The sequence below is a fragment of the Podarcis liolepis genome (genome assembly GCF_965112155.1).
Source record: "Podarcis liolepis genome assembly, chromosome: 3".
Taxonomy (NCBI): Eukaryota; Metazoa; Chordata; class Lepidosauria; order Squamata; family Lacertidae; genus Podarcis; species Podarcis liolepis.
Genome location: NC_139557.1, coordinates 112,079,893 through 112,104,714, shown reverse-complemented (window position 1 = coordinate 112,104,714; position 24,822 = coordinate 112,079,893). Strand labels below are relative to the sequence as shown.

The following is a 24,822-nucleotide window of genomic DNA, read 5'->3' as shown; positions in this document are numbered from 1 at the left end:
TAGAGCATCTAAGCCGCTGAAGTGCCGGCACTATTTTGTCTTTTGTCTAATGACTAATACTTATATCAAACCGGGGTGGGTGGGATGAGGCGTTGGAAGTATGGTGCTGCCGGAGTCACGAAAGGAATTGCTTGTATGACAGAGAGAAAGTGACTACACATGCCGGATCTAGTGAAATGGGTCCTTTTGAAGATTTGTGGGGGGTTTTCTGCACACACTCTGGCAAATCAAATCACAGATCACATCGGCCTTCATTGACTGAACTGTACAAAAATAATAATCACAAATTTAGTGCTTTCTAGTGTTGCTAGTTTGTTCAGAAACATTGATTCAGGAGTGCCTGGCGTGCTCTGGTCCATGGGGTCACGAAGAGCCGGACACGACTAAATGACTAAACAACAACATAGCTATAATTTTTACAAGAGATCCCCTTAAACCACCATCACATCACGTGTTGCCTTTGGATCCACATCTCTGTTATGTGATTTGTTGGTGGGCTTCTTTCCATCCTGTGCAAAAGCCATGAATATGCTTCTTTTAAAACAACAACAACTTGTTATGTTGACCATAAGAAATTGGTGATGAAAGTGGAATCACATTAGGACTTGATGCTTTCCCCCCCTAGATGATGATGTCTTGCGTGATGAAGAGTTAGATAAAGAGCTCCTCTGGAACCTTCAGCTTCTATCGGAGGTATTATGGAGAATGCTGCTTTTAATGCTTTATTTGCCAACTGTGTACTTGATCCATACTTAGTTTCGGTTAAAAAAAAAATCGAGTACTTTTAAATAAATGCTTTTCTATGCAGAACCTTCTATGTGATGTATACACAAGGGGAAGCCTGTGAGCATTGTGACTGAGAATAAACTGTCTAGACAGTCGTGTCAGATTACCCCAGTGCAGTGCCTGCTGTCCTGTTTTGAGCAGTGACAGCTAGATCCTTATTTTATCCTGAAGGACGAGCGGGGAGTCAAAAGCTTCCCTATCAAGGTTGCAGCTGCAGTGCTTTAAGTGGGAAAACAGCAGCTGCAGCATTGCTCCCAGATGTTTATCCTGTGGGGAACATAATGGCACATGAAAACTTTTCATTGCCACACCCTTTTCCTTCAGCCCATTGCAATGGATTTCCTTTGGAAATTCACTTACTACTACTACTACTTCTTCTTTACCTTTATATCCAACTGTTAAACTGAGATGCTCAAAACAGCATACATGCAGTTTGCAGGTGGGGTTGTCCTGCTTTAGCCAAAGCTAGCAGTCCTAAGTTCACTCACGAGGGCAATCTAAAAGGCAAGGTCTGGCCAGGGTCTGAAGTCAAATCCTTGGGGCAATGCAAAAGCCACGTTCCAGGAACAGTTCCACGTGCTGCAGGGGGTGCCTGAAAGTCAGACAGATTCAGTTAAGAGCAAAGGGCTCCAATAAAGTCAGGCAAAACTTGCAACGGGCACATTTGGTGGGGCTGGATTGGTACCTGGGTCCTATTTAGAGTAGCTACGGCATCAAAATGCAAAAAGTGCATTGATTTTCTCTTCCAGAGCTTGCGTTCATGTGTGTCGCATTGCTATTTTGTTGATGATCTATTTAATTTCTGATGTTTCAACTCTTTGGCTAGATCACTCGTGTGGATGGGAAGAAGTTGCTGCCGTACAGGGAGCAGCTTTTGAAGATTCTACAGCGAACCCTCCATTTAACCTGTAAGCAGGGTTACATTCTGTCTTGTAACCTACTGCACCACCTTCTTCGTTCTGCTACACTTATCTACCCCACAGAATACTGCAGTGTGCCAGGTGGCTTTGACAAGCCTCTTTCTGAATACTTTCCTATCAAGGCAAGGATTTTAACTTACTTAGGATTAGAGAATTCCCCTTCCCCCCGCCTCTCTCTCTTTCTCTTTCTCTCAAAAGAATTCTAAACTATTATTTTATTTGCGTTTATTTGAGGATTCACCTAACCCCCAGCAGCTATGGAAAGTGTAATTGAAAGATGCAGTGCCAATCTTTAACAGAAATTTTATGTTTCTGCTTTTGCTCTCTCTAGCACATGCCACCCCAAGGGAATGGGCATTTTAGCGCACCAAAAAAATAGTCTCTAGAAGTGACAAATGCATTGTCGATCAGCTCATTATCTAGGGGCTGCCTCAAGCAATGTCTCTGCACTGGTCTCCAAAATGTGTGAAAAGGATGCAACTTTTACTGCATGTGTGCCAGTTCTCCATTGAAGTTATATGCAGCATACTGTCAGTCAAAGATTTCTTCTTGTGTATTGTATAATACTCTGCGGTACAGTCATACCTCGGAAGTTGAATGCCTTGTGAGGCGAGCGTTTTGGCTCCTGAAAGCCGCAAATCCGGAAGTGATTGTCCCGGTTTGCGAACGTTCTTTGGAACCCGAACGTCCATTGCGGCTTCCGCAGCTTCCAACGGGCTGCAGGAGCTTCCTGCAGCCCATCGGAAGCTGCACCTTGGTTCCTGAACGTTTTGGAAGTCGAACTGACTTCCAGAACAGATTCCTTTCAATTTCCGAGGTACGGCAGCATACACAAAGTGCACCTATTGGCCTTGTAACGTGTGAAGCTGCTTGGAGCGCCCAATTTCATACACAACTTTAGGGTGCAAATCAAAAGCTGGCTCCGGTTAATTTTCACCGATTCAAGTGATACCTTTTGTCCACCTTTGCAGTCCAGATCATTCCTAGGCATGTGTAATGTAATCAGTATAGACAGGAGCAGTTTTCACCATTATGTTGGCATCGTTTCCGGCATGATTGTCAGATTTTACACACTGCCAGTGTGAGTGCATGTCCAAAGATGGTTAGGACGTCTTGTCAGTACAAAAAACATAGGGCGAACCTGCTTACTGTGTTAGGCCACAGTGGGTTCATGGCAGCTGACTCTGAAATGATCTCCCACGTCCATCAACTTTAGCCGTTGGTGGTTATTTTGTACAGTCCTAATATACCTGTTATATTTGATACTTTTTTGTGATAAAATGGTTGAACGCCCAAGGAAGAAACAGCGAAGCATGATATTAAAACACAAAAGATTAATAAATCAAAATAAAGTGACAGCAACATTGGTTCTCACTGGAACTAAAAACAGGTGGCAATAAGTTACTGTTTTTAATATGTGGCCAGTAACAGTGTTGTCAACTAGGCAGCAGTGTTTATGAAAAATAATTGATGCTACCTTGGACTGGCTGAAACCTGGCAATTGAGGGGCCTGCTTGTCTCTTGAAAAGTCTCAAGGACTGGTTGAAAAACTCAAGGACTGGTTGCCTGCTTTTTGGCCCTTGACGAAAACTGCACTATTTGTTTGTTTATGCCCCACCCTTTTCCCTGATGGGACTCAAGGCGGCTCACGTATAAAAATGAGAGGCAGTAAAATCAGAAAAAGCAATAATTAAAAGCAATTAAACAGTTTTAGAAGTAAAACCACATAGAATCTATAAAAATCATACGAATAATTACAATAAAGGCAGTTAAAAGCAGTCAGTTCCCAAAAGCGTATTGGAACAAAAACGTTTCATCTGCTGGTGGAAGGACCACAAGGAGGAAGCCAGTCTAACTTTGCTGGGGAGGCAGTTCCAAAGTCTGAGAACATTATTCTGGCTGGAACATGTCCTTGAACTGTGATCATGCCTCTTGTTTGTTTATATGGGAGGTGGAGCCTACTATACAAAGGTAACATTTAAATTATTAGCTCCACCCAGTTTTGCCTATGGTGCCACCCAACACTTGCATGTGGCCATTGGAAGGCTGTCCAGAAGGGATTGTGGCCCCCAGGCCAAAAAAGGCTGCTAGTGAGCTTTATTTTCAAAATTTGCTGCAAGGCTCTCCTCTCAGTTATCCCAAACTATTACCTTCTAAGATATTTTTGTGCGTGATGCGTTCCTCTTGCCCAGGGCACGTGGTGCCAACCCTCTTTTGTCTATAGTAAATATTACCCTCATGTGTAACATGTGATATGTTTACCATTCTCACTAAGTGCGCAATGCGCACTCTTCTCTTGTGTTTACAGGACTGGGGGAAGCCTGGGGATCTATGGAAACTTGACATCCAATGGCATGTTCCTTCAGCCGAAGAGATCGCTTTTTCCTTTGAGTTGCTGGATTCTTTTCTGCAGCCAGAACTTGACAAGCTAGGGAGCTACGCAGATGGAAATCTTGAAATGTCCAGGTTCGTAGAAGTGTATCCGGTGGTTGGGTTTTTCTCAAGAGTTTAACAGACAAGCGCATTTTGGGTTGGCAATATTTCCACAGGTAGACTGGCTGTCAGCTTACAGAGGGGCTTGGTGGGTGTCCTGCAAACATGATGTGGTTGCAAACACATCTTTATTGCGCAGTTCAGCCAATTCAGCTTCTTGGCATATGCTTTTACAGTGCTGCCCCGCAAGACGAATGCCTCGCAAGACGGAAAACTCGCTAGACGAAAGAGTTTTCCGTTTTGGAGGTGCTTCGCAAAACGAATCTCCTATGGGCTTGCTTCGCAAGATGACAATGTCTTGCGAGTTCCTGCTGGTTTTTTTTCCTCCCCCCCCCCTTTTTCTAAGCCGCTAAGCAGCTTATCAGCTGATCCGATCAGCAGATAAGCCGCTAAAAGCCGCTAATAGCGCTAATCCGCTAATCCGTCAATGGGCTTGCTTCGCAAGACAAAAAAACCGCTAGACGAAGAGAATCACAGAACGGATTCTTTTCGTCTTGCGAGGCACCACTGTATTTGATAATATGTGCTTATCTGTTGTGTGAATGTGTTTTGCTTTGATTCTTGAAGATTTTGGCTTGCCGAAGTCCTCCTGGTGAGTTTGTAGTTGAGATGAGGACTTCATAGTTCAGAACATTTGTACCTGCATATCAAAAATGTAGCCTGTGAAATGCGCTCCTGTAATGAATTGTGTGTGGCTCCCGGTTTGAACTGGAGCATCCCCAACTGCCACATAATGGGTTCACACAAAGACTTCCACTTAAAGAACTAAGCTTCCCCTCTGCCCCCTGCACTCCCCACCCCAAAATCTGTTCTGCATAAGTTCGATCATAGGATGACTTTGTTAGATGCGACCCTATATAGGGAGCCAATGTGGTTTAATGCGAATATACCTGTCCAGGTAAATGAGATCCAGGTTCTAATTTCTGCTCAGTCATGGAGCTTGCTACTTTGTGTATTTTCTCAACAGAGCTTACGCTCTAAGTAACTAGAGGTGGGAAACCTCTGAGCAGTGGGCCAGGTGTGGCTCTCAGGGCATCCCTATCCCCTGCTTGCCCTGCCCTCCAGTGTGGCAATTAGGCTTGAGAACCGCCTCCCTTGGAGTCAGTGGGACAATATTTTCAAGCTAGTTGCTGCCCGTGTGGCAGGTTCAGAGTGGTGTTGCATCTGGAGGGGGAAGGGTTAACACAATTCTCCCATCAGGGCTGGAGTCGGATGCAGGTCAGCATGAAGAGAGAGAGAGCCAGTTGTTAGTGAAGTTTAACTTTTTATTAAAGGAAACAGATCTACAATTCTGTGACCTTTCCCAGTAGCTCTTGCCCCTTTGGAGCAGTTGCCAGGAATGAAGGCCCCTGCCTTCCACATCTTTCCACAAGGCTCCTCCTTGCCTGGATGTTTCCCAAGCTGTATTAAACTGCTTTTGCGCACCTCTGGCTTCTGTCCTGCCCTCCTGATTATTCCATGCATTCTTGGAGTGGGGTGGGGTGGAGGGGAGTGGCGAATTTGTTGCAGCAGGAGGAGGGATCCTTCAGCTGCCGCTTGAACCCCCTCCTCTGCTTCAGCCTCAAGGTCTGAACTGCTCCCTGTCACAGGCTCTTTCTGCTCTCTAAACCCTGTTGCCACTCCAGCATCCGGCACCTTCTCCCAATCTTCTCAGGCTGACCTCTCCTCTGTGTCCCCTCATCTCTCCCCTGGCTCTGAGCCTTCCTCCCCTGGGGTTTCCCCAGCATGTGCCTCTCACCACTCATCCTGCCAGTCCCTTCACACTGCAGTCTCCTTGGGAGATCACACAACCCACCAGCAACTTAAGTTTGAAAAATCTCCAATGCTCTTTTAAAATCCCAGTTGTTGCTGGGGTGTGTGGTTTGTGTGCACGCTTCGGATCTGGGAAATTATGCACTGTGCTATAAATGAGTCTGTAGCTGCAATAGTCATATTTTCCAGACTTCTGGGATTCAGGAATTGCGAGTTTACCCAAGAGTACCCTCTAGCGGGCATGTCAGCAAATAACCCTCTCGCCACCAAAAACTAGGTTTGCTTACCTTAAATATTGAAATACATTTAACATTTGCTTTCAGAGATGATGTGCAGCAGTGTCTTTCTATAGTACACAATTGCCTGATCGGGTCCGGGAACATTCTGCCACCTCTGAAAGGAAACAGAGTAGATCACCTGTAAGTAAACTTTGTTTTGCACAGGTAATACGTGCGTAGAGTGGCCTAGAGGAAAAAATCACAGGCTGATACTTGTCAATGTCACAAAGGATTGTGTAAAACTTGTACAGTGGTACCCCGCTAGACGAATGCCCCGCTAAACGAAAAACGCGCAAGACGAAAGGGCTTTCCGACATTTTTCTGCTTCGCAAGACGTTTTTTTCTATGGGGCTTACTCGCAAAACGAATTTTTTTCCGTGGTCTCCCTTTTTTTTTTTTTTTTGCCTTTTCTGAAAGGCGCTAAGCTCCTTATCTCTAAATTGCCGCTTATCCGTTAATCCCCTAAGCGCTAAAAGCCGCTAAAAGCCCTAAAAGCCGCTTATCAGCTGTTTTACCGCTTATCAGCTGATCGGCTGATAGCGGAGCTCCGCAAGACGAAAATCCCTGCAAGACGAAGGCTCCCGCAGAACGGATTATTTTCGTCTTGCGGGGCACCACTGTATTAGTTTTACACTAGAGTCATATGTACTCAGAACGCCCAATACATCCCATAGTGACTAGTCAGAGAGAGAGAGAGAGTCACAGTGTTTTGAAGCTCTGCTTTTCATCAGCAAGTTCTCTTCGCACTGGGTAGTTGAAAACTTTCTCCTGACCAAAGCCACTGAATAACTGATGATGCAGTGTATACATAGAACCCTACAGTTGAAAGGAATTCCTGAGGATTATCTAGACCAATCCCCTGCAATGCAGAAATATGCAGATGTCCCATAAGGGGATCGATCCTGCAACCTTGGCATTATCAGCACCATGCTCTAACCAACTGAGCTCTTCCTCCTGCCAGCTCAGAAGTAAGCTCCATTGAGTTCAATGGGACTTAAAGTGGGCATAGGATTGCAGCCTACATTGGTTTCTCATAAAGAAATAATGCCTCCTGCACTTAGTTTTTTTTGAAATCTATTTATGTGTCTGTTTTGTAGTTGCTATCTCAGGGAATTTGAAGGATATAGTGATGTCTGTCCTACACAAATGTTCATCTGTCCACTCACTGAGCTGTGGCAGGTAATAAGTAATAGACCCCATAGCAAGCTAAGGGGGAAAGCTTCTCATATGGAAGGAAACTTTCTTGTAAAGGTGCTGCCATAATTTCCTTATTCAGCACATAACTATTGCCGAAGACCTAAACTGGTCAAACATCTCACCAAAATACAATTTGTGGGAATCATTGGGTTTTTTTAAATGCATTTATAAACTGCTGTTTATGAATAATTTTAAGGCTTGTTTATAAAAAATAGAAACACAAAGTAAAATCTAAAATTGTAAGCAACAGATGAATACTAATTAAAAGTGTTATGAAACTGATGTCTATCCAAGTTTTTGGTGCTGTCTCTTGGACCCCCAAAGTGGCTCACGAGCATTAAAAACAATAAAACGTAACATACAGAAATCCCAGCAACTGAAGCCTGGCCTGGCCGCTCTGTCTTGCCAGCTTTCTTAAGGCTTTTATTCAATTACAGAAAATCATAGTAGCAGCTGTTCTTAGCCTTCATAAATGTTAACAATGATTAAACGCATTTGGGAAAGTGCATCAGATGTTTTGTTTCAATGGTGCGTATGCATTGTATGTCCTGCAGGGTCCCAAGCCTAGTGTCTTTAGAAGAGATCAAACTCTATACTGGTGTTGACTATGGTAAGTTGGTTCCATATTTTGCATTTTGTGTTGCGTACCAGTACAAAAACTAATCGGCCTGAATTACTCCAGTATTTGGGACACCTAGATGTACATGTGTGGCTTTATATCGGACACTGAAAAGGATGGGGAAGTTCCTGTTTACATACCAGGGACATGTGTGCACTGGAGATAGTGTGTGTGTGTGTGTAAATATATGCCTAATGAACATAGGCATGCATGTATGTGTGTTTGTATGGATCCTTTCATGCCCTCCATCTAGTACTGTTCGATGAAATCTGCCTTTGTGTTTATTTCGGCATGTCTGCTTTCCAGTGACCTGCATCTTGCAGCATCATGTAATATAGAGCTATAAGTAATGTTACTATGAGTAACGACTGGTCTTACCTTGTCTAGATCTGTCAAGAGCGAATTACAGGGAATCCATCAGCAAAATCACAAGGAAACTGCTGCGTAAGTGCGTTTTTAGTCATTTCTTTTTGTCCTCCTGCACCCGTACTATGACTTAAGGTTTGTAGTTCAATGCAGATTTAAAATCTAATTTTGGCGATGGAAGTGGAAACATAATAAACAGTCAATCACGATTTACGCCTGCTTCCATTCTTATATAAAGCATTTGAGCTTAAATAAAGTGCCCAGTAGTGTATGAACTAACACTTTTAAGTTGTTCTACTGAATTGGATTTTCCTTTCTACCATGATAGATTATATACTTGACCATTCGGAGGATGATACAAAGTCTTTGTTTCTCATCATAAAGGTAAAGCCATAACGTCTGGCATGTTTTCTAACATTTTAAGCTGGGCGGGTGGATTTGCTCTATATAATGCAAGTTCTTGTTTTGCAGATCATTGGGGACCTTTTACATTTCCAAGGGTCACACAAGCATGAGTTTGATTCCCGGTGGAAAAGCTTCAACTTGGTGAAAAAATCAATGGAGAACAGGGTTTGTATTTTAGCCTATCAAAACCTAAGTGGCATTTCTGAAGCTTTCAGGAAGAAATTATGGGCTACATAGGACCTTAACTTAATATTAATTGTTTACGAAGCAAATTGTAGGTAATTTTTTCAGCACTAACACCCCCCCCCCAAATGATATTCAGGAAAATATCCTAGCAGTTCACGTTGAAAGAAATGTATTCATATTAATGTCAGGATGTTGTCGTACAATCTTTCAGAATAAATGAACCACATTCAGAAGGCAGAGGGGTGGGGGTGGGGTAGGAATATAGTTGTTGTGCAATAGTTATACTTGCCCTGTTAGCTAGGGATGATGGGAGTTGTAGTCCAAAAACAGCTGGAGGGCCAGGTTTGGCCATCACCAGAATAGGAGGTTGATGCTGAATTAAACAGCTGTTAATTGCACAGCTGCCAGTCATTGCAGCAGACCCATTGTGAAGGAGGACACATTTTCTGAGAAAATTTGCCCAACTGTATGCACTTGAAGGGCAGTGAAGGGGGAGCAGGTGGTGCTGTGGTCTAAACAACTGAGCCTCTTGGGCTTGTGAGCAGAAGGTTGGCAGTTCGAATCAGTGCAGTGGAGTGAGCTCCTGTTGCTCTGTCAGTGTTAGACACTGTAAAGCAGCAGCTGATTATCTCACCTGCAAGTTGCCATCTTTGAAGAGGGTTTTCTTTGGTGGTAACCGGTAGGAGATACTGAGGAAGACAAACTTGAGAAAATGAGGAAAAAGCAGGAAGCTGATTTCGAACATGTATAACTGTTTTCATGCACTTAATGGGTTTGATTGCTTGTTTTCAGCTTCAAGGCAAAAAACAGCATATCAGAGCACTGCTGATTGACAGAGTCATGTTGCAGCACGAGGTAATGCCCCTTTCTTTACAACCAGTGTTTGCCTGTTGGTTACCTTTGAATTTGAACAAAATTTGAAGCCTTGTATTTATTACGCATGTTCCTTACATTTATAACATGTGAACACACAAACGCATGTATATTCTAATTTAGCCTTTTCTGTTTAGCTAAGAACACTCACTGTTGAAGGCTGTGAGTATAAAAAAGTACACCAAGACTTGATCAGGGACCTCCTGCGTTTGTCCACAAGTTCATACGGCCAGGTAAGCATATGTTGGGTATGTCAATTTTCTGCAGTCAGGGTGTTAATGGGGTTGGCTTTCAAACTAGTGTTTGCAGGTCATACAGATCTGTTCTGTTTTTAGGGCAAAAACCTACGCGAAGGCACTGTGTGCTAGCTTTCTTCTTGTCAGTGATATTTTTTTGGTTTGGCAAAAGACTGGCCACTTTTTCAACCACTGCCATTTCGTCAGGAGCAATGACGCCAGCTCTGTTAGGGTTTGCCATATTTCAAAAAGTAAAAACCAGGACACCCCGAAAGCTGTTGAAAAAAAGGGGGGGAGATGGGCAGTTCCATTCACATGGCATAGGGATTGCCCTTCTCCTCCTCTGCAGATGCTTGGCTAATGCAGGCTTCCTCAAACTCAGCCCTCCAGATGTTTTGAGACTACATTTCCCATCATCCCTGACCACTGGTCCTGCTAGCTAGGAATCAGGGGAGTTGTAGGCCAAAAACATCTGGAGGGCCGAGTTTGGGGAAGCCTGGGCTAATGGCTAGTGGTTCCTGTCCCTTGTGGCATAATCCAAAGGGGGAGACTCATAAAATTCCAGGAGTCAGCCTGAAACGCAAGCAAGTGCGGAAAAACATTCATTAATTGAAGTTTATAGTTCCTGTCTTCAGCTTTTGTGCAATTGTCTGTGTTTGTTGTTTCTTTAGGTCAGAAACAAAGCTCAGCACGCATTCTTCACAGCCCTGGGGACTTACAACTTCTGTTGCAGGGACATCATTCCTTTGGTTCTGGAGTTTTTGCGGCCAGATGGGCACGATGTCACCCAGCAGCAGTTTAAAGTAAGCCAGGCACTTCTTCAGTCTTCACAGGCTCCTGTTTTGTATTATGTGGGCTTGTAAAGTTGTGCTGGCATGACTTTGAAGTGGTGGCATGACTTGTAAGTAGCAGTATGTAGTGAACTGCAGTAATCATGAAAAACAAATGACACTAATGTCAGTGTACCGAAGACTTGCCTTCCCCCCTGAATCTTACGTGTTTCCCACGTTCTTCAGAGACTGCCATTTTATTAATACCTTCTGCAAACTCTGAGCACAGACACCTTTCTAAATCATTGTAACATGGACTGGTTTGAATGTGGGGTGAGATGGGAGGGTGGAGTTTTTATCCAGTAGAAGGGGCTCAAGGAACTTAGTCTCCCTTATTTAGTTAAACCCTTAGTTATGAAATGCATTAGATTGGATGCGGTAACAAAAGGACTGGAACAACGTTTCAGTAAAGGGGAGTCATTTATTATTTTTACTCTGCTGTTCAGCTGAAAATATAAAGCCCAGAGTGGCTTTCATGAGATACAATATAAAATACGCCACAGAGGAAAATGGGATGACAAGGAAAACAACATGAGGAAAACAACCAATTCTTTAAAACCACATTCATTCCATTAACTGTGTTCCCTCAACTTTTTGCATTAGTTGGGGGCTTATGGGCTTGAGAGACGTGCAACTGCAAATATCTCCTCTTTTCCATTTAGTTAGTTGTGAAGAAGACTATTATCTGAATGCAGAGCAATAGCTTAAAGGAACAAGCTTCTGCATTGTGTCTGTAGCCTTGGAAGAGTGAAGCAAGTGCTTCTGAGATGAAAGAGTTGCTTTTATAAAGTAATGTCAGAAGCGTATGGGGTGTAATTCAGCATCACGGTGTTATGGGCATTCCTTTATGCAAACGTTGCAGCTTGCCAGATAGAATGATCCCCCTGAACGTTGTTCTGGAGATTTTCTCAAACCCCTCCCCCCAAAAAGCCAATTTTTTGAGTGGTAGGAGCCCCGTTATACAAGCAGAAGTCCTTGCACAGGGCTTCTGATGGGGCACATTAGGAACCCTGTCCCTATTGAGTATGCTGCATATTTACTGTTAGGTAAAATTATGCAGGAACTTTTCCTTGCTGCTACCTCATAGAATAAATCACTTAAATTAGCGTTTCTGAAATGACAACTGTATAGATGACTCTGTAGGCACCTAACAGTACACATACTTTACTGCAGTTCTTTGAAGCTATACAATCAATTGTGTCCTCAAACCTCTTTTCTGTAGGGTGCCTTGTATTGCCTTCTTGGAAACCACAGTGGGGTGTGTCTGGCAAATCTTCATGACTGGGACTGCATTGTCCAAACCTGGCCTGCAATAGTCTCTTCTGGACTCAGCAAAGCAATGTCTCTGGAAAAACCATCCATAGTCCGACTATTTGATGACCTCGCAGAGAAGATTCATCGGCAGTATGAAACAATAGGATTGGATTTTACAGTAAGCATGAAAGATCCACTTCACTAAGCAACGGTTAGGAATAACTGGATGAAGGGATTGCCAGCGGTTGCATGATGATCCTGGAACCCAGTAGCGGCATGTGCGAGTCTTGAGGGTGGGCCACCAGGGCTAATCGAACTGGGTTCAAGGTAGTACTTCATTCATTTCTGCTTCCAACGTTACGCCGGCAGAGTGATTGCCGTCATGAATGAAAACCGTTTGCGTGCTAGGCAACCAAGTAATTTTTGTGCACAAAAATTGAGCAGCTCGCACGGGATTCATGAAACTGTGGGCTCAGGACTGTATGCCAGCAGAGAAATGTGTACCAGCCGCTCCTCACAACTGATTTACCATCCAGAATAGACCCCACACGGTTTTTGTGTTCCTGCTGGATGATTGTGTGCTGCTAGTGGCAATGCACAAAATGGGCCAAATAGGCTTGCATCTAGTGTGGGGCTTGCTATGGAATGGATGTGCTACAGTCGAGGAGCTTCCAGATCATGCTGCGTTTTCATGGGTGACGCATCAGCAGATCTTTGTAACCTGCGCTGGGAGCCTTTTTTGGTTGCAAAGCAGAGGGAAATACCACAGGGACCCGTGAAGAGGCAAGTATGAGGCCTACACTTTAAAGCCCTGTCTGCATTTGCCATGGAACTCACAGCCCAGATACTGTGGGAAGCACATAGCTGAACACCCAGGTACATGCAGCAGTGGTGAATTGTGGAGCTACTCGGAGCAGGAAGAAGCCCTCAGGACATGTATTTTGTTACGTGTTGGGGAGCCGCAGCTAATGACAAGGTGCCTCTAAGATAATTACTACAGGAACAGAACATTTGGAGGATAGTTATATGAGGTGTTTTTGGCAAGGATGTGAAAATATCATAACTTTTAAAGCATTTGTGCAGTTACAGTTTTCAAAAAGGCCGAATTCCTTTGGGAGAGTGGAGAGGAAGATGCAGTGCAGATATAATAATAATAATAATAATAATAATAATAATAATAATAATAATAATAATAATAATAATAATTTATTATTTGTACCCCACCCATCTGGCTGGGTTTCCCCAGCCACTCTGGGCGGCTTCCATAGAAACCCAAAAAACACTAAAATATCATACATTAAAAACTTCCCTGAACAGTGCTGCCTTAAGATGTCTTCTGAATGTCAGGTAGTTGTTTATCGTTTTGACATCTGATGGGAGGGCGTTCCACAGGGCGGGCGCCACTACCGAAAAGGCCCTCTGCCTGGTTCCCTGTAGCTTTGCTTCTCGCAATGAGGGAACCGCCAGAAGGCCCTCGGCGCTGGACCTCAGCGTCCGGGCAGAACGATGGGGGTGGAGACGCTCCTTCAGGTATACTGGGCCGAGGCCGTTTAGGGCTTTAAAGGTCAACACCAGCACTTTGAATTGTGCTCGGAAACGTACTGGGAGCCAATGTAGGTCTTTCAAGACCGGTGTTATGTGGTCTCGGCGGCTGCCCCCAGTCACCAGTCTAGCTGCCGCATTCTGGATTAGCTTCCGAGTCACCTTCAAAGGTAGCCCCATGTAGAGCGCATTGCAGTAGTCCAAGCTAGATATGTAGATGATCACAGAAATTAAGGAAAGCACAAGGGGCTAGGATTACTGGGCTTTTGGAATATTCATCCAGCCAGTGTGGTGTAGTGGTTAAGAGCAGCAGTCTCATAATCTGGGGAACCGGGTTCGCGTCTCCGCTCCTCCACATGCAGCTGCTGGGTGACCTTGGGCCAGTCACACTTCTCTGAAGTCTCTTAGCCCCACTCACCTCACAGAGTGTTTGTTGTGGGGGAGGAAGGGAAAGGAGAATGTTAGCTGCTTTGAGACTCCTGAAGGGGAGTGAAAGGCGGGATATCAAATCCAAACTCTTCTTCTTCTTCTTCTATATATATTTTTGAGAGTTTTTTATGTGGCAGTGGAGGTCTTTCGAATCCATTAAACATCACGTGTTTCCCTAGGGAGGAATGTCCTTATTCTGTCAGAGACTTCATTTGCATCTCCCTTTCTTTGCCAGGTTCCGGAGAAATGTGTTGAGGTCGCTGTCCTCATGCAGAAGTCAGGTGTTCTGCAGAACAACTGGACGAGTCTTAGTTCAGAGGAGCTCCAGCAGGGAATTCAGCGACAGAAAGAAAGGAATGCGGAGTCCTCTCAGTAAGTGCACCGGGGCCATAGTATAAAATTAACACTTTATTTAACGTTGCAGTGATATGTCTTAACTATTCATTTTATTTTGAAGTAAAATAAGTAAATAGCTAGAAATTTCACTTTTCCAGAATGTATATAAAACTTCATTTGCTGTTCATCAGTCTTTTCCCCTTTTGCTTCTAAGAAAAAAACAATCTAATGACTGTCTTGTCTATTCACGAACACTTCAACATGTCTGTCTTTGGGTTGATAGACAAACTGGAAAATGAGGTGTTCAGTTTAAAATTTTTCTTGTAAGGCACCTTGTGGCAACTCTTTCCTATGCAGCGGCTGCCACAAAGAATTGTATTATTTTAACAGGGGGCAGAAACAGAGGAGGCACGCTGCATGTTATTAAGGTCCTAAATGTGATTACTATTGGAATGTTTCTTTTCATTTTCAGAAACTATGAAAACCTGATTAACAAACTGTTAGATTGTGTGGATCAAAGAAATCTGTAAGTACGCGTGTTTCATTTCCAAAACGTAAATCGTGCTCTGGCTTTGAGAGACTTTTAGACAGGATTGTGAGATTATTCTATGTGATTCTTTTCCCAGTCCCCATTCTAAATTCTGTGGCAGATAAAACAGTTTTCTTTCAAGGTTTCTGTTCGTATAAAAGGAAATCAAAAGAAGATTCAGCCCAGATATTTTGACACTCGACAGTACCACACCCCCACAGGTCTTACGGGATCAGAGCTGAATAATGTGATAATTTAACTCAGGGATGGGAAACCTGTACCCTCCCCAAATGCTGTTGGATGCCAAACACCTACCAGCCCTAGCCAGCTTCACCAATGGTTAGGGATGCTGGCATTTGTAGTCCTGCGTGTGCTGAGTCACAGGTCCTCCATCCGTGCTTTAGCTAACAATAAATTCTGAATGTTTTGCTCAGTAGCTGCTTCTGAGTAGATTGCATTTTTGTTGTAAATCGTCTGAAGATGGATCATGGTACCACCTCTTGACTCTTCATGTTTTTCTTTTTAAAAATGTTCTTATCTTGAAGTAAATCCTCAACTCGTTGAAAGTCCTCGTTCGTATCTCATCTCTCTTCTTTGGCCATTATAGAAGGCTGCTGTTGACATGCTTCATCTTCCTTCCCCTTTGGGGATTTATTTTTTTAAATTTTGGAAACTCCATGCCTTTAAGTACATTATGATTAATCGTATCTTACAATCTTATGCAGGAGTTCAGTTCCAGTGGTTCAGTGTATAAGCAAAACCGTGTACAGTGGTACCTTGGGTTAAGTACTTAATTTGTTCCGGAGGTCCATTCTTAACCTGAAACTGTTCTTAACCTGAAGCTCCACTTTAGCTAATGGGGCCTGCTGCTGCTGCTGCTGCTGCTGCTGTGCCGCCGCACGATTTCTGTTCTCATCCTGAAGCAAAGTTCTTAACCGAGGTACTATTTCTGGGTTAGCAGAGTCTGTAACCTGAAGTATCTGTAACCTGAAGCGTATGTAACCCGAGGTACCACTGTATACTCAAACCCTTGGAATTGAACCCCTGTGTGAGCAGCCTGGGCCTTCCAGAACCAGCATGCTGGCTCCAGAAGCCCTGGGATGCTCTTGCGAGATCTCGTGGAAGCATCCCAGTCCCAGTGAGATGAGGGAGCCTTGCTTCCTGAGTAAGGCCCTTCCCTAGCAATGAGACTGCATTTAATTTGTGGGGTTCCAAACAGCCGGCCTTCGACTGCATGTAGTTGAAATTGTGCAAGTTAAATGCGTATAAGATGTGATCGTGTGGATATTAGAATTGCATATATCTCTACTACCACACACACCACCTTAAAATTAGAGCTGTTGTAGTCCAAATGAGAGTTGGGCCTCTTGTGTGCAAATGCTGGAGTGGAGAGCTGTTCACAGTGGCCGGAGGAATTGGTTTGGCCCTAAATTGTGCTTGATAACTGCATTCATTCCCTCTGTCCCAAAAGGCTATTTGATTCCATTTCCTCCCTTTCCTCCTCAGCCCCTGGAAGTTTGAGCACATTGGCGTCGGTTTTCTCTCCCTGCTGTTAAGAGACGACAGGGTGCTGCCTCCGAGAGCCATCAAATTCTTTGTGAAATGTCTCAACCACGACGCCCTAGTGGTTCGCAAGGTAAGAAAATGGCAAATGGATTTAAGTGGTTGGTTGCCAGTGCTGATCCCATTCCTCTTAACCCAAAGGCAGAGTCACATGATAGCTTTCACACATGCCAAAGTGATATTTGCTGCTGTTCTTGTAAATGAGGTTAATACGCATTTTGCTTCCACACTACCACATCCTGGGCAAAGGTCAGACTTGGTGGACACATGTTGGCTTGCTGATTTTCCCAGTGTGCAAAGGAAACCACTTTGGATAACTACCACCACTGACATTCCCTTTTGGACTTCCACTGCAGACCAAAGTGAAGGGATGAATTAGCCCTTAGTAAATCATTACTAAATCATGGAACGCGAGTGGCGCTGTGGTCTAAACCACTGAGCCTCTTGGGCTAGCCGATCAGAAGGCCGGCGGTGCGAATCCCCGCAAAGGGGTGAGCGCCCGTTGCTCGGTCCCAGCTCCTGCCAACCTAGCAGTTCAAAAGCACACCCAAAAGTGCAAGTAGATAAATAGGTACCGCTCCAGCGGGAAGGTAAACCGCGTTTCCGTGCACTGCTCTGGTGTCAGTGTTCCGTTGCGCCAGAAGCGACTTAGTCATGCTGGCCACATGACCCGAAAAAACTGTCTGCGGAGCGGACAAACACCGGCTCCCTCGGTCTGTAAAGTGAGATGAGCGCTGCAAACCCAGAGTCATTCTCAACTGGACTTAACTGTCAAGTGTCCCTTTGCCTTTACCTTTTAAATTGTTACATAGGCATCTGCCTTACACTAGGCCAGACTAACTGTGCAACTACCTTTAGTTTTCTCTAACTTACAGTGGCTCTCCAGGGTCTTAAGGAGAGATCTTTTCCATAGCTTGTTGCTTGGTCATTGGGTGCCAGGCATTGACGCCGGAGCCTTCTGTTTATGAGATTTTGTTGAAGCTTTTTCATAATACGATAAGATCAAAGAAACTAATCTAAATAAAAAAACAAAAACAGGGAGACAGAGAAAAGAAAGCACCAAAGGAAAACCAAAAGATAGAAGAAAAGAAATGAGGAGAGAAAAAGGAAAAATAAAAAGTAGTTCCGATTTTTCGCCTGTCAGTCACATGAAATAAATTACTCAAAATATAAACTCAAGAATAGCATCCAACTGATTTGCTTTCTGTGAGGCAATATTTTTCACAATCTTCCAACCTAAATGACTCGTATTAATTTATTTTCCTTTTACACAAAAAGTCCAAAAGAGGTTCTGCAAGCTCGAGCCTTCCCTATGCAGGACGCATGTTCCTCCACTGAACTCTAGTCTCTTCCTCACTGAAGCACAGGAAGCATAGGGTGAACCATTAGGAGAAAATAAACGAGAAGAGTAGTGGGTCAAATTTAGTGCTATGATGGGGGGGGGGGGTGTCCAGCTTTTATGCTTGCTTTTTTCTGTTACTCAAAGCTGCTGGGTGAACCAGAAAGTTATTTTCCTTGGGATGGAATGAAAACGTGGGTGCAGATTGTTTTGGAAGGACACCACTTCCAAACTAGCAGGAGTCCACTCTTTGCTAGTTCTGTAATATTGGGAGTGAGAGAAAGGGAGGGCAGCTTTCTTTTTTAAGACAGCAGTGAAGCAGTTGCTTGCACTGACTTTTTAAAACGCATGAGCTAAACTTCTCTTTTCCTTTTTTTAAAAAAGATGGCAATTTCTGCTGTGGCTGGCATCCTCAAGCAGCTGAAGAGGCCTCACAAGAAGTTGTCCATCTGCCCATTCCAAATCAGTAAGTGTCCTGAGCAAAAAGAGCTGCAAGCACCGAGTTGCTTTCCCCCCATGAAGTTTTTATGTAGTGTGTATATGTGAACTAAGTACAGTGTTATATAGGGGGTGCCAGATTTCAAGCTTGCAGAATCTATTTTTCTTTCTGCTGGAACCCTAAGATCTATCATTCAGAGCAGGGAACAAAATGGCGCCTTGAGGATGGATGGAGACAGTTGCATGCTTCACTCATTGAACCGTACCCTAGAGCAGGGAAAGCGGGGCCAGGTAATGTAGGGCCCTCCAGAGGTTGCTGGTTATTGAAGCTTAAAATCTTTCCAGTAGATCTTTGCTGCAGGGAGTTTTGTCCCCATTAAAGTGCCAAAGATGGAACCCTACCACCTTCCCAAGATGGTAAATCTTGGTGTTCTTCAGCGACAAAGGCAACGATTGAGCTAATTTTCAGTAATATTGTACATTTTGATGGGCTACTTATACTTGTGCTTGCTTTTTGTTTTAATTATTTTGATTCCACGAAGCAAAAAGAAGTTGGGCTCGTAATGCAGGTTTAGTGGTTTTATTGTCATCTGAAAGCAAGCTGCATGGCTTTCCTTTATATAGAAAATGTAGATCGCCCAAGAATTGTCAGATTTCTCCTGGAAATTAATGCGGAAAGGGAAGGGTGGGGGGAAAGGGTATGTATACAAATCTTAAAACTGTCTTGTTTTTTAAAAAAGCTCGTTTATGAAGGGCGGTATATAAATTTGATAAAGAAATAAAATCGTTCCAGTCACAGGAACTGAATCACAGGGTCAATAATATACGGTAACAGTTGCTTTCTCTTTTTGTGTGTGTGAGCAGGTGGAGCCCCTCAGCTTCCTGAGATCAGGGCCGGCGACAGACCTGACAACCAGTGGCTGCATTATGACAGTGCAAGGTTACCAAAGACTAAAGAAGCTTGGGAGGCCTGTCATTTCGTGGAGAAAACCCACTGGGGTTACTACACCTGGCCTCGGTAAGTATGGGCTTGTCCCACCCCCTCCTTTGGTGAACCTGGAAGGCACTAGGGCACAGATGGGGAACCTGTAGCCCTCCAGGTGTTCCATCATCATGGACCACCGGTTGTGCTGGGGGAGGCTGATGGGAGTTGGCGTTCAAGGATTTGTGGAGGGCCACATGTTCCCCATTGCGAGACTTAAAGCTCCCTTGTTGCCTCTGTCAGCAGCCTTCTAACGGCTGTCTTGCTGATATAACAACTACTACTAGTAGTAGTACATATATCCAGCCCATCTGACGGGGTTGCCCTAGCCCAGGGGCCTGCAACCTGCGGCTCCGGAGCCACATGTGGCTCTTTTACACCTTTGCCGCAGCTCCGGGGCGGATACTAGTGAGGGGAAGAGGCGCATTGTGCGCCCCGACACTCCCCACTGTGACGGGCGCTGTACTGGCTGTGACGTCACATGGGGGCGGTGCGTGCATTAGTCACGCACCGTCCCAACGTCGCCCGCCCGCCCGCTACATTGTAAGGGCCATGTACGCTGGTCACTGCATTGAAAGGGGGCACGTACGCTGGTCGCTGTTTTGAAGGGAGTGAAGAACACACACACACAAAAAAAAAGATAACTTGTTAATTTAACATTTATTTCTATGAGGAGGAGTAATTCTGAGGGGTCAAACAAAGAAATAATAAAAAGTGACGAAAAAGTTATTTTTATAATGACGAGTTTTGCGGCTCCCAGTTGTTTTTTCTTCAGAAACGGGTCCAAGTGGCTCTTTTTGTCTTAAAGGTTGCAGACCCCTGCCCTAGCCCCTCTAGAAGGCTTCCAACATAATAAAAACACAGCAAAACATCAAGCATTAAAAACATCCCTATACAGTGGTACCTCGGGTTACATAGGCTTCAGGTTACATACGCTTCAGGTTACGAACTCCGCTAGGTAATGGGACCCCTGACCGTTAGGTCCGGTTGTGACCGACTCTGGGGTTGCCGCACTCATCTCGCTTTATTGGCCGAGGGAGCCGGCATACAGCTTCCGGGTCATGTGGCCAGCATGACTAAGCCACTTCTAGCAAACCAGAGCAGTGCACGGAAACGGCGTTTACCTTCCCGCCGGAGCAGTGCGTGTTTATCTACTTGCACTTTGAGGTGTTTTTGAACTGCTAGGTTGGCAGGAGCAGGGACCGAGCAACGGGAGCTCACCCTGTTGTGGGGATTTGAACCGCCGACCTTCTGATCGGCAAGTCCTAGGCTCTGTGGTTTAACCCACAGTGCCACCCGCGTCCCGACCACAGACTCCGCTAACCCAGAAATATTACCTCGGGTTAAGAACTTTGCTTCAGGATGAGAACAGAAATCGTGCAGTGGCAGCACAGCTGCAGCAGGAGGCCCCATTAGCTAAAGTGGTGCTTCAGGTTAAAAACAGTTTCACGTTAAGAACATACCTCCAGAACAAATTAAGTTCTTAAGATAGTTGTTGTTTATTTCCATGACATCAGATGGGAGGACATCAGGCCCTCTACATGGTTCCCTTCAGGCAGTGAGGAAACCGCCAGAAGACTCTTGGAACTGGACCTCAGTGTCCGGGCTAAATGATGCCGGCGGAGACATTTCTTCTGATATACAACAGTATACATACTCTGCTTATTCTTGTTTTGGGGCAGCAGCAACATTATTTCTCCAATATACCTTTTAAACATATTCAGCTCTTTGGAGTTTGATCTTACCTATCTACCTAACAACACATTTTGCTACAGTGAGTTGCAGTGGGGTCTACATTTTTATTTGGCCAGGCTACCTTTTTAAAAAGAACATGTTTGAGCTCTTACAGTTTGCCTCCCTTTGTCATTGCTATACTGGAACAATGACCCAGGAAATGCTGTACCTACGTTTTTTTGTTCAAAAATATTGAAACCTATCCTGATTATTATTTTTCTCTTCACAATTTCTAGAAATATGGAGATTTATGCTTCTGCTGAAGAGCAACCAAAGCTTGGGAGGAGTAGAGATGAGCTTTCAGAGGTGAATGTGATATTTTAAAACTCCACTGAAAGTATTTTCTGGGACTGATTCAAACTTGAGCATATATATATTTATTCCTGTTGTGATTGTGTATGTTTGAACAATTCCAAAGCCAAAATGCGTAATCTGGATTTTACATAGAGCCTAGGCAAAACAAGAATGCAATTAATGACTGCCCTATACACCATAGAACATTTTGATAATAATGGTTATTCTGATCATGTTTCACATTATCCTGCCTGCCCCCCCTATGGCGACCCCTATGGATGCTTTGGCTATTACTTTACTTCAAAGGCAGCCAACTTGGTGCTCTGCCGATGTTATTGGAATGTTTTTCCCATCAGTCCTAGCCTGGCTCACCAGTAGTCAGGGGTGATGTAGACCCAAAAAATTATCTGGAGCACACCATGTTAGCGACACCTGTTTTCAGTGCACCACACTGGTTTATGAAGCATGTGGGTTGTCTTGTCAACTCAAAATGATTGCTGAACCGAGGATGGAAAGTTATCAAAAGGAAAAGCATTGCTGTAGAAAGCTACACAAGGTCTTTCAAAGCTTAAGATTTAAGAGTATTTTGTCCTTGCCAGGATTCTGAAAGTCTTGCAGTTCTTCTAATGAGCATGGAAAAATGAGGCTAGTTCAAAGGTTGTCAATTGAGTTCCTGCAATTGATGTCCTGGCTCTCATTAATTTCACAGGAACCCAGATTTCTATCGGTATTTCCACAAAATGCAGCTGTTTGAAATGAGCTGCACTCATGAATAATGTTTCCTTTGACCCCAAATGCCTGTTTTTGCTAAGGTGTCACATATCTGAGACCATAAACTATGCAGACTTTTTTCCAGGACGACGCTTGATTGTTGTACGAACCAAAAAAACCTTTTAGTTTCATTGTGCTCTTGTTTCTTTCTTTTTTTACAGGCGGAGCAGGTCATTTATGATCATTTTTCTGATCCGAAATTTGTTGAGCAGTTAATCAAGTTTCTTTCTTTAGAAGACAGAAAAGGAAAGGATAAATTTAATCCTCGCAGATTTTGCCTCTTCAAGGTAACTAGTTATCTACTTCTTTGATTAGTTACACCTCCTAGAAAATGATAAAATCCTTGGCGAAAAGCTCTATAATATATGACCCATGCAGTTAAACTTCTGTATCCCGCATATTGGTCCAGTTTGGACAATTGAACCAAGGTCTCCTAAACCATAGTTTATGAAGCTGTGAATGAGTACCATGACCGAGTTGTCCTTAGCCCCTCTATTAAAGGGAGGTGGCGCTGTGGTCTAATCCACTGAGCCTCTTGGGCTTGCTGATTGGAAGGTCAGCAGTTCGAATCCCCATGACGGGGTGAGCTCCTGTTGCTCTGTCCCAGCTCCTGCCAACCTAGCAGTTTGAAAGCACGCCAGTGCAAGTAGATAAATAGGTACTGCTATGGCAGGAATGTAAACAGCATTTCCATGTGCTCTTGTTTCCGTCACAGTTTCCCGTTGCACCAAAAGCGGTTTAGTCATGCTGGCCACATGGCCCGGAAAGCTGTCTGTGGACAAACACTGGCTCCCTCAGCCTGAAAGGGGGATGGGCACCGCAACTCAATAGTCACCTTTGACTGGACTTAACCGTCCAGGGGTCTGTTGCCCCCCCCCCTTTTTAGCCCCTCTATTCTGTTTGTTGTGGGGGAGGAAGGGAAAGGAGAATGTTAGCCGCTTTGAGACTCCTTAGGGTAGTGATAAAGCGGGATATCAAATCCAAACTCCTCTTCTTCTCTTTGCTTACCTCTTTGGAGCTTATTTTCTGACTTGTATTGAGCCAGAGTTTTCATTTGCGGACAACCCAGAATCTGCTGTGCTTATATTCATTGTATTGCCTTCCTTCTGAAAGACTTACATTTGGGGGGGGGGGGAGAGAGAGAGAGACTCTACAGTCACAGCAGGTGGTCTAACTTTCCAACGGTTTGACTTTCTTCCTAATTGGCAATTTTTTTCTATTGTCTCCTGTGGCAGACGGATGCCCACTTAAAAAGAGACCCTATAAAAGTGGCAATACAGTGGTACCTCGGGTTACATATGCTTCAGGTTACAGACTCCTCTAACCCAGAAATAGTGCTTCAGGTTAAGAACTTTGCTTCAGGATAAGAACAGAAATCAGGTTCCGGCAGCGTGGCGGCAACAGGAGGCCCCATTATCTAAAGTGGTCCTTCAGGTTAAGAACAGTTTCAGGTTAAGAACAGACCTCCAGAATGAATTAAGTACTTAACCTAAGGTACCACTGTATATGCTTTTGGGGAGCAAATATATTTTGAGGGAAATGTTGAACCCGAGGTACCACTTTATCCTAATCTATGTCTACAGCATGCCTTATTTTATTTTTAATACAACTTTGGAAAGTGTGCATTGTATTAATGGATGGGAAAGTACCCCTTTTGATTATATTTTTCATGTTTTTCTAGAATTAACACTTTGTAATAGTTACATTAGGGGTTGTGCAAGCCCTTTTCGTAAAAGTGATGAGTTTAAGACTAAACCATGAGTCTTGTTTTAACAGGGCTTGTTCAGAAACTTTGATGATGCCTTCTTGCCTGTACTGAAACCCCACTTAGAACGTTTGGCAATAGATTCCCACGAAAGTCCCCAACGATGCATAGCTGAAATTATAGCTGGTGTGATAAGAGGATCGAAGCACTGGACATTTGAAAAGGTAGTGTGTACTTCGCTTAATTTTTGCAAAAACGAAACAGCTGTGCATGCAAAAGGATTGCCACTTTCTCACCCCCCTGCATGTCCCCCACAGTGTCCGCCAAATAGGATCTGGAGGGTTGTGGAAACCCCCAGAACAGATTTAGGAAAAGGGCCATTGCTTGTGATGACGGAACTACTTTTTCAGTGCTTTGTTGAACATAACCTATATTTATTTAGGTGGGTTTTTTTAATACTACACCTCATCATAAGTGTCACAGGGTGGTGTAGAGCAAAATAAAATGCCATAATTAAAACCAGTGCACACAGAATGTAAACCTGTGAAATCCCGAGGTGGTTAGGAAAGCTACCTTGAATTCCTGTACATATATAAATAATACCAGTTTTAAATCATTGCTTTTTTTTAAGCCCGCTCCACCCCGGTGTAAAAGTTGTACATTTATATTAATTGGTTTCTGGGATTTCCTAAACAAATACAGTGGTGCCTCGCAAGACGAAATTAATCCGTTCCGCGAGTCTCTTCGTCTAGCGGTTTTTTCGTCTTGCGAAGCAACCTTATTAGCGGCTTAGCGCTATTAGCGGTTTAGCGGCTATTAAAGGCTTAGTGGCTATTAAAGGATTAGCGGATTAGCGGCTAAAAGGCTATTAGCGGCTTAGAAAAAGGGGGGGGAAAGCGGAAAAAAACGGAACACTTGCAAGACGTTTTCGTCTTGCAAAGCAAGCCCATAGGGAAAATCGTCTT

The 24,822-nt window shown here is 44.0% G+C and overlaps 1 protein-coding gene across 3 annotated transcripts in view; it reads left to right on the top strand.

Moving 5' to 3' along the window:
- Positions 1–24,822, top strand: part of PSME4 (proteasome activator subunit 4) — an 83,568-nt gene that overhangs the window by 40,509 nt on the left and 18,237 nt on the right. For all 3 annotated transcript variants that reach the window (XM_083494031.1, XM_083494033.1, XM_083494032.1), the window contains 20 exons: positions 626–693; positions 1,613–1,828; positions 4,015–4,172; positions 6,275–6,370; positions 7,981–8,036; positions 8,433–8,489; positions 8,740–8,795; positions 8,883–8,981; positions 9,795–9,857; positions 10,013–10,108; positions 10,783–10,914; positions 12,164–12,373; positions 14,402–14,538; positions 14,975–15,028; positions 16,538–16,667; positions 18,318–18,399; positions 19,236–19,389; positions 21,324–21,393; positions 22,314–22,439; positions 23,929–24,081. In XM_083494031.1, the coding sequence (XP_083350157.1) occupies positions 626–693; positions 1,613–1,828; positions 4,015–4,172; positions 6,275–6,370; positions 7,981–8,036; positions 8,433–8,489; positions 8,740–8,795; positions 8,883–8,981; positions 9,795–9,857; positions 10,013–10,108; positions 10,783–10,914; positions 12,164–12,373; positions 14,402–14,538; positions 14,975–15,028; positions 16,538–16,667; positions 18,318–18,399; positions 19,236–19,389; positions 21,324–21,393; positions 22,314–22,439; positions 23,929–24,081 (2,213 nt within the window). The remainder of the gene's footprint in view (positions 1–625; positions 694–1,612; positions 1,829–4,014; positions 4,173–6,274; positions 6,371–7,980; positions 8,037–8,432; positions 8,490–8,739; positions 8,796–8,882; positions 8,982–9,794; positions 9,858–10,012; positions 10,109–10,782; positions 10,915–12,163; positions 12,374–14,401; positions 14,539–14,974; positions 15,029–16,537; positions 16,668–18,317; positions 18,400–19,235; positions 19,390–21,323; positions 21,394–22,313; positions 22,440–23,928; positions 24,082–24,822) is intronic.